This window comes from Tupaia chinensis, unplaced genomic scaffold (genome assembly GCF_000334495.1).
Source record: "Tupaia chinensis unplaced genomic scaffold, TupChi_1.0 Scaffold143064_1, whole genome shotgun sequence".
Lineage (NCBI taxonomy): Eukaryota > Metazoa > Chordata > Mammalia > Scandentia > Tupaiidae > Tupaia > Tupaia belangeri.
Genome location: NW_006202908.1, coordinates 1,232,528 through 1,244,972, shown reverse-complemented (window position 1 = coordinate 1,244,972; position 12,445 = coordinate 1,232,528). Strand labels below are relative to the sequence as shown.

Sequence of the window (12,445 nt, the reverse complement as noted above, 5' to 3'; positions counted from 1 at the left end):
TGCTGAACTGCCATTTCTCGGGTCATTCCTGGCCACTGTACCAGAAGCTAAACTCCCTCTCCCTATCTCACCTTCTCCTTGGCATTCACTGCTATGTAGCAGGCCATTCACTTCACTTTTTTACGCTTCGCACAACTAAAACATGACCAGGGAATTCTGTCAGTTGTATTCACTGCCATAAGCACAGTGCACAATGCTCAAGAGTTATGTAAACGTTTTTTTAAATTTACATTTATCTGGGGAAAAACAAAAGCAAAGCTGTTTAGTCATGTAAGATAAAATGAAAAAAATCAAAAACACTAAAAAGTACCTTTTAGTTTCAATTTTAACCTCGTGCTGCTCTCGTTTCTTTTCCATCATTTTTCCCCATCTGTTCTTTGGCAAATCTCTCTGAGGCAGCGGTATTGCATGCTGGACATAAAGATCAGTAAGATTGTCTTTGTTTATTCTTACGTCATTTTCAACAGCTATGTTCTTCTGTGGAAAAGGAAACAAAAATAAGTTGAAATCAACATCTTTCACTTTTTTTTCTTTTAGAGATTTTTGCTATAGGGTGCATGGTCCTTGCCAGAGAGACAGAGACAGACAGAGAGACAGAAAGTGAGAAATCACACTCCAGGAGCGATGGCCACACCACAATCCCTTCTCCTCCAGGATCCTGGGCACGCACGTACATGTGCCTCGTGTGAGTTTCAAGCCACTGGGTACTGGGTCTGGGGCTTGAACTTCAGTCAACTACGTGGGAGTCCGGCACGTAACCATACGTCATTTGCTGGTCCCAACGTCTTCCATTTTAACAACAAACCGCCTACTTACCTGACATGGTAAAACATTACTGCTCAAAAAAATTATGAAACCATTCCCACATTCACACATACTCTTAAAAGTCCTATGAGGTATAGCAAGAACAGTATCATAAACAGGTTAAGCTCTGCAAACAGAGGTCTGGCCTTCGCTAAGAGACAATGGCCACGTGTTCTCAGTGTGACAATGACTACTGCCCCCAAATGCTCAACCAACACACCAGACATGAAGACTACTTCCAGCAATATCTTAATCCACACAGGGGATTGAAATGGGGGACTGCCGTGGGAAAACAGAGTAAACAAAACATAACAAACCAACAGTGATAACGCTTACAATTCCGCCAGGAAGCTACCTTGAACGTGATTATGATCGGATTAGCAGGATGGAGGTCTCAGTCTCACCAAGCACGTTTTTCCTCCTGTTTCTCTAATACAGTGCTTCGCTTCTTAAACTAAGGTGAACCTCCACGGTTTCAAGTAGCACCACACACGCAAATGGCAGTCCCCTCACTGATGACAGTAACAGTGCATCATTAGGATGGCCTGTCCCCTGTGCTTTCACTGGTCTTGTCTAGTAGGGACAGTTGGCGAACCACCCCATCTGCATCGCTTCATGCTCCCTCATTTCCCAATTTGTTTCCGACATCATGGAAAACATACATCGCACATGCAGGAGTAGTCAGGGAGTTTGGACTTGGGTAGGAAACGATGGAGGTGGAGATGAGGTCACGCACTCCCAACTTCAGTTCAGAAAGACTAGAAAACGTTACGTGTTTAGTACAACAAAGCAAATGCATGTGTTCTCTGATGAATGTAGCCCAGCTCCTTTCATTTTAAATTTAAAAGTGCACGTTCTTTCTTTTATTTATCATTAATGAACTCACTGATTTCACTCTGTGCTCACTCAGGGGTAGGGTAAACCCTTGGGGAGTCTCCTGGACAAAATTCCCAGAGGATTCAAAGCTCTTATTTTGGGAAGCACTGATTCTGGCAAGGTATGCATCCTGGACCAGAAGCAAGAACTGGATGAAAATGCAAATTTGGGCCCAATGGTAGTTAAGGTGCTGGATCTCACATGGCCAACTCCATGGTTCAAGCCCCAGACCCAGAGGCTTGAGAAATACACCAAGTGTGCATATGTATGCGTGCCCCAAATCCCAAGAGAATGGAGAAGGGACTGAGTCTGTCCTCCCCCCACTCCCCAGAAGGGGCAGGGGACATGGTAAAACATTACTGCTCAAAAAAATTATGAAACCATTCCCACATTCACACATACTCTTAAAAGTCCTATGAGGTATAGCAAGAACAGTATCATAAACAGGTTAAGCTCTGCAAACAGAGGTCTGGCCTTCGCTAAGAGACAATGGCCACGTGTTCTCAGTGTGACAATGACTACTGCCCCCAAATGCTCAACCAACACACCAGACATGAAGACTACTTCCAGCAATATCTTAATCCACACAGGGGATTGAAATGGGGGACTGCCGTGGGAAAACAGAGTAAACAAAACATAACAAACCAACAGTGATAACGCTTACAATTCCGCCAGGAAGCTACCTTGAACGTGATTATGATCGGATTAGCAGGATGGAGGTCTCAGTCTCACCAAGCACGTTTTTCCTCCTGTTTCTCTAATACAGTGCTTCGCTTCTTAAACTAAGGTGAACCTCCACGGTTTCAAGTAGCACCACACACGCAAATGGCAGTCCCCTCACTGATGACAGTAACAGTGCATCATTAGGATGGCCTGTCCCCTGTGCTTTCACTGGTCTTGTCTAGTAGGGACAGTTGGCGAACCACCCCATCTGCATCGCTTCATGCTCCCTCATTTCCCAATTTGTTTCCGACATCATGGAAAACATACATCGCACATGCAGGAGTAGTCAGGGAGTTTGGACTTGGGTAGGAAACGATGGAGGTGGAGATGAGGTCACGCACTCCCAACTTCAGTTCAGAAAGACTAGAAAACGTTACGTGTTTAGTACAACAAAGCAAATGCATGTGTTCTCTGATGAATGTAGCCCAGCTCCTTTCATTTTAAATTTAAAAGTGCACGTTCTTTCTTTTATTTATCATTAATGAACTCACTGATTTCACTCTGTGCTCACTCAGGGGTAGGGTAAACCCTTGGGGAGTCTCCTGGACAAAATTCCCAGAGGATTCAAAGCTCTTATTTTGGGAAGCACTGATTCTGGCAAGGTATGCATCCTGGACCAGAAGCAAGAACTGGATGAAAATGCAAATTTGGGCCCAATGGTAGTTAAGGTGCTGGATCTCACATGGCCAACTCCATGGTTCAAGCCCCAGACCCAGAGGCTTGAGAAATACACCAAGTGTGCATATGTATGCGTGCCCCAAATCCCAAGAGAATGGAGAAGGGACTGAGTCTGTCCTCCCCCCACTCCCCAGAAGGGGCAGGGTGATTTCTCACTTTTCCTCTTTCTGTGTCTCACCTACCAGCTCATGTACCCTATGGCAAAAATCAAAAAACAAAAACAAAAATTGCAAATTTCCAAGCCACATTCTAGACATACTGAATGAGAAACTTCAGAGTCTGGCAATCTGTGGGTGATTCTGTTGCACCTAAAAAGTTTTAAACAGTAAGTTAAAGGTAATGGACATCATTAAAATAATCCATTTAGCAGGAGAGTTTGAAGAAATTACAGAAAGATACAGTATTAAGGAGAAAATTACACGAATAAACAAAAAAACACCCTCCATAAGACCCCAAGGAAAATTTCAATAATGTTCGATCACTTTAAACAACACATCGCTTTCTTCTCTTCTTTGTCGCCTGTTATCCCAGGCCATACCAGCTGAAAATGAACAAATGCTCTCTGGAGAAAAGAGCCCTGAACCTTCACCTGTACCATTTGGGATGGCGTGGACTTACAGAAGTCACTTGCCTCTCCGGGACTGTTTCACCCCGTTTAAACGGGCTGAGAGGGTGTGCCGCGGGCGATGTCTCAGATGCTGCCCTGCCCTGCCAGCCCCGGCCCTCTCCTTCGCCGTCGCGGGTTGCCCAGCCCTCTCCTCCTGCCCTGGCTTGCACACAGGCAGCCGGGTGGTCTGGGGCTCTTCCCGAGCCATCGGGGACCCAGAGAGAGGAGTCCCACTTCCCAGGACTCCGGAGAGTTTACGGTCCTCACTTCCGGAGAGCGGGTGTGGCGCTGGGCAAGAGGAGCCCTGCGGGGTCAGTGCAGGTGCAGAATGGCACGGGCCCGGCGGGGGGTGGACAGGGCAGGGTCGCCCCGTGGGCCACTCGGGCGAGTCCAGGGCGAGCGCCCCCGCCGCACAGGCCCGGCCGCCCCCGCCCAGGCCCTGGCCCCACCTGCTCCAGGGTGAGGAGGAGGAACTCCTGGGAAAGCAGCTCAGGGTGCAGGAGCAGCTCCGAGTCCGTGCAGCTGCGACCGCCCACATCCCCCGCCATCGTCGTCGCCAGGAGACCCCGGCCAGCTACCCACAACGCCCCACGGCAGAAGCGCCCCGGAAGTGACGCGACCGGTGGACGCGCAGGTGTGACGTCACTATGGAGCGCCGCGCGCCGTTCTCCGCGCTCTTTCCTCGCGGCAGCCTCAGGAGCTGGGGCGGCTCCCGGAGCTAGCGCTCCTGGGGACGAAAAGGGCTGCTGACCGGGAAACGGGTGGCCCCCCGAGCGTTTGGAGGGCCGAGCTCACGGGGCCGGCCCGGTGGGGCGCGCCTGCCTTAACGTCCGGTGGTAGACGCCAGGGGCTTCTCTGGAGCCGGAGTGCACGTCCAGGGCGGCGGGGGCGGCTGTCCGTTCCCCCAGACGTGGCCCCGTTATCACTGGCTGTCTGACCGTCCTCTAGCGTGAGCTCCGCAGGGCCGGGGACTTTATCTGCCTAACGTCCTGTGTCCCTGGCGCCTCAGACGTACAGACGCAAATTTGTTCCCCGAAATAATGATCTGAATGAACCTACTCACAGGTGAAAACTTACATTCAGCCAAACGTTTTTTACACATTTACTTGGAGCCGGGTAGTAAGTTTTGCGTGGATTATCTCATTTCTCAGAACATATTTCTTTGAAGCATATCGTACTAGGAAGCCCATTTTTCAGATGAGGAAAGTGGAGACTGGAAAATCAGGGATGATATTCAGTCATGAAAAACAACAAAACCCTGGCTTTTGGCAGAAAATGGAAGAATATGGAAGATCTACTGCTGCGTGAAGCAAGCCAGGCTATGAAGGAGAGACATTGTATGTCCCCACTTAATATATGCCGAGTGTCTGCACTCTATGACTGAAACTAATTGACTAAAAGATGTACAAACACAAGAGATGGGTGTGATTATCAGATGTGGGGTGTGTGGAGGAGTGGGGTCTGGGGAAGGACATTTGGAGGAGGGATATGGAGACAGCATTGACGGGTCGGCGTGGTAGTGGTGTTATCTGTTGAATGTATTTTGATCAACTAGACTGGAAAGAAATGTTCACATACTGCAATGTTCACTTTGTAAGTTAAATAATGTGATTGAATGTATTAAAAATAAAATAAATTATTTTTAAAAAATCAGAGATGTAAAGTGCGAGAGATACACCTGGGCTTGGAACCAGACCTCAATTCAAATTTTATTCTGTTGCACTGACACCCCGAGTGAGTTAGTTAGTCTCTGAGCCTCCGTCCTCCAATCAGGAAAATGCTATGCTAAGCCTGTGAAGATGAGCGAAAGAGTCGAGATTGTATAACATGACACAGAGTAGGTGCTTAAGAACTGGCTGCTAGTTACTAGATTTCCACTCAGGAGTTTAGAGAAGGGGAGCAAGGGTGGGCTTTGGAGAGCCTAGACTTCAGAGGTAAACCCAGTTCCCATAGGCATCTCATTGCTCCCAGCTGTACCTCCTCACCTCTATGGTGGGAATTTTAACATACTGCCACCTCACAGTGTTTGTGGGTTAGAGCTAATATAGGAAAAATGCCTGTCTTGCCTCTGCATGGAGGTTTGTTGTAGCCTATTGACTCATCAAAGGAGAGAAGTGGCAGGTGAAGTGTTAGAAAAAATTTTTGAGTTTAACCCTCTGAAAATGTACTGACAGGTTGCAATGCTTTGTCCCCCAAAGGTCTGTGTGCTGGAAGCTTGGGCCACAGTGGGACTTTTAAGAGGTGGGTGCCTAGTGGGCCCCATGTGTTTGCATCATGGGAACACCACCCTCAATCAATCAATACTCTCTCAAGGGAGGGGGAGTTTCTGCCAGAATGAGTTTTTAGTAACTTGGCCGCTTAACGGGCATCTGTATTCTCACACTCTAATTCTGTAGGGTATGTTGTGCCACGGCACCAGAGGTGGCCAGATGCCCACCCCATGCATTTGGACTTTGCATCTGCCAGAATTGCAACCCAAATAAACCATCATTCTTTAAAAATCAGCTGGACTCAGGTATTCTGTCTTACCAACAAAACAAAATGCACTAAGACATGGGTGTTTGCTGTGTATTCTTTCTCCCTGTGGTTTTCTGGACCAATCACCCTGAAGCCACAAGCTGAAGCCACAAGCTCTTTGCCCAGAATGATATTTTCTGGCAGATAAGATCTGTCTTTTCCTCTCTTTCCTTCAAGTTTAAAAGTAAAAATTATTTTTTTCTCTCTTTTTATTTTGGAGAGGTTTTTGCAATAGGGTGCACACGCTCACTAGAAAACCAGAGCAAGACAGAGAGACAGCGAGAAATGGCTATGCCGCAATCACTTCTCCTCCATTCCCCTCTCGGGATCTTGGGCATGCATGCACACGCGCTCAGCGTGAGTTTAAGCCACCAGGTCAGAGACTCAAACCACAGTTGACTACAGGGGAGTCCAGCGACACAGCCCGTTACACCAACTGCTGGTCCCCAAACTAAAAATTCTTTACTTAAACTCATTAACATTATTCTAGATACCTCTGAAGCAAAACTCTTGGGGTAGAGGGAGTGCCATCTGAGGCAAAAGCTTCAGGTTTAAGAAAGGAGGAACTAGGTTCTTTCCTTTCTGCACTGCAGCTGCAACCATGAGTATGCTCAGGCTTCAGAAGAGGCTTGCCTCTAGTGTCCTCCGCTGTGGTAAAAAGAAGGTCTGGTTGGACCCCAATGAGACCTATGAAATTGCCAATGCCAACTCCCGTCAGCAGATCCGGAAGCTGATCAAGGATGGGTTGATCATCTGCAAGCCTTTGTCCATTCCCAGGCTCGATGCCGGAAAAACACCTTGGCCCACCGGAAGGGCAGGCATATGGGCATAGGTAAGCGAAAGGGTACGGCCAATGCTAGAAGAATGTCGCCTGGATGAGGAGAATGAGGATCCTGCGCCGGCTGCTCAGAAGATACCAGGAGTCTAAAAAGATTACCCGCCACACGTATCACAGCCTGTACCTGAAGGTGAAGGGGAATGTGTTCAAGAACAAACTGATTCTCATGGAGCACATCCACAAGCTGAAGGCAGACAAGGCCCACAAGAAGCTCCTAGCAGACCAGGCTGAGGCCTGCAGGTCTAAGACCAAGGAAGCACGCAAGCGCCATGAGGAGCGCCTCCAGGCCAAGAAGGAAAAGATCATCAAGACTCTGTCCAAGGAGGAAGAAACCAAGAAATAAAGCTCCCCGTCTGTCTCTTGTCTGTACATAGTGGCATTGGCAATTACACAGATCACCGCTTAAATAAAATAAGACTTTATCTGAAAAAAAAAAAAAAAAAAAAAAGCAAGGAGGAACTAGAATTTGCACCCCTCCCGCCCGCTCCCAGGGAAGTGAGACAGAGAGGCACTGCCTGCCTGTCCTTCCATCCTTCCTGGGTGGGGCCTGTGTGGAGTGCAGCCTGGGAGAAGTGCAGTCTGCTGAGTCAGTGCTCTGCCTTAGGAGATCGTGGGAAGGCCCTAGAATTTGCAGTTCTTACAGCTCTGAGATGATGCCTCTACTATGTCTAAGCAGCAGGGCCACCTTCCAGCCTTAGAGAGATTTCTTTCTTGTCTTTTTTTTTTTTTTTTTAAGTTTTTCTATATAGTGTGTGCACTTACCAGAGAGGGACAAAAACACGGAAAGTGAGAAATCACTCTTTGGGGGGATAGCCATGCCACAATCCCTTCTCCTTCTATGCTCCTCCTCCACGTGCATGCTCATGTGCCTGCCATGATTTTTCAGGCTGCCAGATTTGGGACGCAAACCATGGTTGGCCACGTAGGATCCAGCACCTTCACCACCATGCCACCTGCTGGCTCCCCAGAGAGATTTCTACCACACCACATGCAAGACCACAGACATCTTGACCCTCAAGTCTTAACCAAAAGACAAAATCAAGCCCTAGAATGGACAAAGAACATGTCAGAATTACTTTGGGGCCCAGCCGTGGGAAGACCTGATGCCTTCCTCTTCTCATCTTGGCACTTGAAAATCCCAATTTAGCACAGCTCTGACCAAAGGGGAGGGCCTTGTGTTGGCAGGGTTACTGCCACTATCTCTGGCTGGGAATTTTGTGTAGAAGTAAAAAAATGGAAGTATTACTTACATATTTGAGTTTGTAGATCAGGTTTACTACTGCAAAAGTTACCTGTGAGTATTATATATTGGGTTGTCATAAAAGTCATGATGTATTTTTCTCTGCAAAAAAATGCATCATGGCATTTCCAACAACCCAGTTATAACTCTAGTTATTCAACTTATTATTATTATTATTTTAGTTTTTCTATAGGACAGATGCACTGGCCAGAGAGAGACAGAGGAAGAGAGAGGAAGTGTGAAATCCCCAGAAAGGATGACCATGCTGCAATCCCTTCTCCATTCTCCTCATGGAATTTTGAGCATGCACGCATGCACACGTGCCCGGTGTGTTTCTCAAGCCACTAAATTGGGGCCTTAAGCTGTGCAGTCAGCCATGTGTGATCCAATGGCTTAACCACCATGCCACCTGTTGACTGGGTACTCAACATTTTAAGCTAAGTATTAAGAGAGTTTTCACTTATGAGTTGTGATGTTTTCTTAACCTTTTTATTTGGTAGTGATGACTGACAGGAACTATAAAAGTGAGGGGAGCCAACAAGCCTTGCCCGGCCTGGCATGGTCACATTGCTAGGTTCTGAGCTCCTCTGCCAGGGCCTGTATGTCTCCTTTGACCCCTCACCCAGTCCCGGCCAATCCCAGCATACAGTGTGTGCACTCCATAGACGCTTTACTCCATATCTGTGGAATGAATGAATCATGAACAAAATACACAGAGAGGGCTTTGTTTGCTATTGTGTTATTTATTTATTTACACATATTTTACTGTCAAATATATGAGCATAAATAAACAGCTTCAAATGGAAGGTAATGGTTTAAACAATGCTTCACACTTGGGGCCTGTGTTTTTAACTGTTTAGGGCACAGTTAATAACTATGCTTTTTTACTGTTATGATTGCTCATTCCTTTTACGATCTGATCATAATAAAGATGCATTTAATTAAACTTTCTTTTTTAAAGAATTATTTATGATTATTTTAATTTGACCAGAAAGAGAGAGGGACAGTGAGAAAGCAAGCCAAGCCCAGCACTTGAACCACAGCCGGCCATGTGGCTGTCCAGCGCCTATCTTCAACTGCTGTAACTGCACCATAGAGACTGTCTGGTAGGTAACAGAAACTCCTTTCAGTCAGCGCGCAGTGAGAGCCCTCGGGCGGCAGTTTCTCACAGTGTCCTCACAGGTCCAGGACCGACAGGCCCCTTTGGGCTTTTGTTGTTAGGGCACTAATCCCACTCCTGCGGGCTCTACCTCTCTACACCATCACCCTGTGGGCGGCGTTTCAACGCTGGGGTTCAGGGCAACATGAAGCAGATGACATGACGGCACTCACAGCCCAGCTCCTTTATCTTTGGCTTCAGCGCCCGCACAGGGCCTGCCACCCTGCAGGAGGATGGTGTGTGTGTTGGTTGGCCGTGCCTTTCCCAGGCCCCAGGCCCTGCCTAAGTACGCTCCACTGTCACCAAATCTCCGGAACACACGGGTTTTTGCCTTGTGCTCTGATTAGGTGGGTATTTCTTCTCCATGTCCCACTCACTTAGTAGTTCTCAAGTTGAATGAGGATTAGGGTCCCCTGTCAAATCAGGTATTTGGGGACCAGCGGATGGCATAATGGTTATGTCACTGGACTCCCACATAGTCGACCGCAGTTTGCATCCCAGACCCAGCAGCTTGAAACGCGGGCATGTGTGCGTGCATGCCCCAAATCCCCAGAGGAGACTGGCAGAGAAGGGGGGACTGCAGCATGGCTATCCCCCCAAAGGGGTGATTTCTTAATTTCTGTCTCACTGGCAAGCGCATGCAAATCCCTCTAAAAACAAACCAAAACCAAAACAAACAAACAAAAACAGGTGCTTGGGGCCTGCCCTAAGAGATTTCTGATTTAGGAGGGTTTGACTGGGGCCAGGGGAATGTGCACTTTTAAGCAGTTGCAAGGTGGCGATATAGCTGAGAAGCAACCATCCCCTACAAAGTACTGCACTAAATTAAGCTGCGTCTTCCCCATGTTAGGATCCCCTCCAGCCTCTGTCAGAGAGCCTGGTCCAGCAGAGCAGCTCAAGACATGGTTGCTTTGAATGACAGTTCAAAAGTTAATTGTACTAAAGCTATTAGTACACTTTTATTAGAATAGAAAACTACATCAAGACTTCCCCAATGACCCAGTAGATTACAAGCATCTTAACGTGTATATGATTGAATTAGCAGATACAGTACATATAAAAGCTCTTAAAACATGGCATGCAGTAAATTATGTTTTTGTTTTTAGTTTGCCAGAGGGTGTGTTCTTTTGCCAAAGAGAGCAGAAAGAGAGTATCCCCCCACCCCTGCACACAATGAGCCATGGTCACGCTGTAATCCAGTCTCCTCTGTTATTCTGTCCTGAAGGGATGTGGGGCATGCACTCACACACACCTGCTATGTTCTTTAAGCTGCTAGGAGAGATTTGAACCACGGTCTGGATGTGGGAGATCCAACTCCTTTAACCACCAGACCCTGAGGCCAGCCAGCCCCAAGCTATGTTTCTTTGAATGAAAAATAAATGTACCATTTCTTTGCTTTCCTCCCATCTAAAATGACACCCAACCGCATTAGATGTGTATTCTTTTTTTTTTGAGAGATTTTTGCTATAGGATGCGCGTGCTCGCCAGAAAGACAGAGAGAGACAGAGAGGTAGAAAGTCAGAAATCACCCCCCAGGGGGGATGGCCACACCGCAATCCCTTCTCCATTCTCCTCTCCAGATCTTGGGCATGCACGCACACACACCCTGTGTGAGTTTAAGCCACTGGGTTCAGGACTCAAACCATGGTCAACTACATGGGAGTCCAGCGAAGTAGCCATTACGCCAACCACTATCATGCCAACCACTGGTTCCTAGATGTGTACTCTTTTGTTTTGTGTTTATGGAGAGGTGTTTGCTATAGGGTGCGTGCGCTCGCCAGACAGACAGAGAGAGACAGAGAGACAGAAAGCGAGAAATCACCCCCCAGGGGGGATGGCCACACCACAATCCCTTCTCCATTCTTCTCTAGGGATCTTGGGCATGCACGTACACGTGCCCTGTGTGAGGTTAAGCCACTGGGTTCAGGACTTGAACCATGGTCAACTACATGGTAGTCCAGTGACATAGCCATTATGCTAACTGCTTGTCCCTAGATGTGTACTCTTTTTTTTTTTGGAGAGGTTTTTTCGCTATAGGGCGTGTGTGCTCGCCAGATAGAGACAGAGAGATAGAAAGCAAGAAATCACCCCCCGGGGGGATGGTCATGCCGCAATCCCTTCTCCTCCATTCTCCTCTCAGGATCTTGGGCACGCACGCACACGTGCCTGGCGTGAGTTTTAAGCCACCGGGTCCGGGACATGAACCGCGGTCAATTACATGGGAGTCCAGTGACATAGCCATTACGCTAACTGCTGGTTCCCTAGAAAATACTTCTAACATTGGCTATGGCCCCAAGGGATATGTAATAAATATTACAAATGAAGTTAGGAATTTCTTTGAAAACCATGACTTTGATACTTCCTAAACCTAACCAAAAAAAAAAACCAAAAATGACAAACGTAGAATTAACCTGGCTGATATCCGCACATGTGTATAGTTAGGCATTTACACAGAAGTGCCTGTCATTTGTGACGGTAACTTCTCAGGAAGTGCTAGGGAAAAAAAAGATATTTCTAGACGGAATAACGTCAACATGAGGAACTTGCCGTTTTAAGAATTCTATGGTAAATTCTTTTGAAAAGGAAGTCATTATTGCTGCATTATCTTTTTTTCTTAGTACATGTTTTCATTCCTAGATCGTCTAAAGTGGAACACGATAGCTCCATAAACTCTCCGATCAATGTAACTATGTGTGTGTACATAAATCACTATGTTGTTGATTCTGGGTTCCTATTCTTACTGTTGCTTACCACATAGGATTTGGGACAAATCATTCACCTCTCTTTTGCCTCAGTCAGTTCACCTGCAAAATGGGAAACCGACATTTCCTATTACATCCGGTTATGGCAAGTTTAAATGAGGTCGCCCCGGCAAGTCTGGCAGTCCCTGATGGGGCCTCTGCCACGAGTCCCAACTAGTCCATCTGGCTGTCTGAGCTGTGGTACAGCAGAGGCAGCATGGAAAAGACCGCTGTGGATCCCACCGGGCTGGGCCAGGGCTCC

General features: G+C 47.3%; 1 protein-coding gene and 1 pseudogene across 1 annotated transcript in view; one reads left to right on the top strand and one right to left on the bottom strand.

Annotated features, from left to right (window-relative positions):
- Positions 1-4,284, bottom strand: part of TSLIG2 (tRNA splicing ligase complex subunit 2) — an 8,338-nt gene extending 4,054 nt beyond the window's left edge. The window contains exons 1-2 of the mRNA XM_006163788.3: positions 4,138-4,284; positions 311-477 (exon numbers count right to left, since the gene is read on the bottom strand). Of these exons, the coding sequence (XP_006163850.1) occupies positions 311-477; positions 4,138-4,236 (266 nt within the window). The 5' untranslated portion in view covers positions 4,237-4,284. The remainder of the gene's footprint in view (positions 1-310; positions 478-4,137) is intronic.
- Positions 4,285-6,806: 2,522 nt separating this feature from the next.
- Positions 6,807-7,386, top strand: LOC102495566 (60S ribosomal protein L19 pseudogene; annotated as a pseudogene).
- The last annotated feature ends 5,059 nt before the right edge of the window (positions 7,387-12,445 follow it).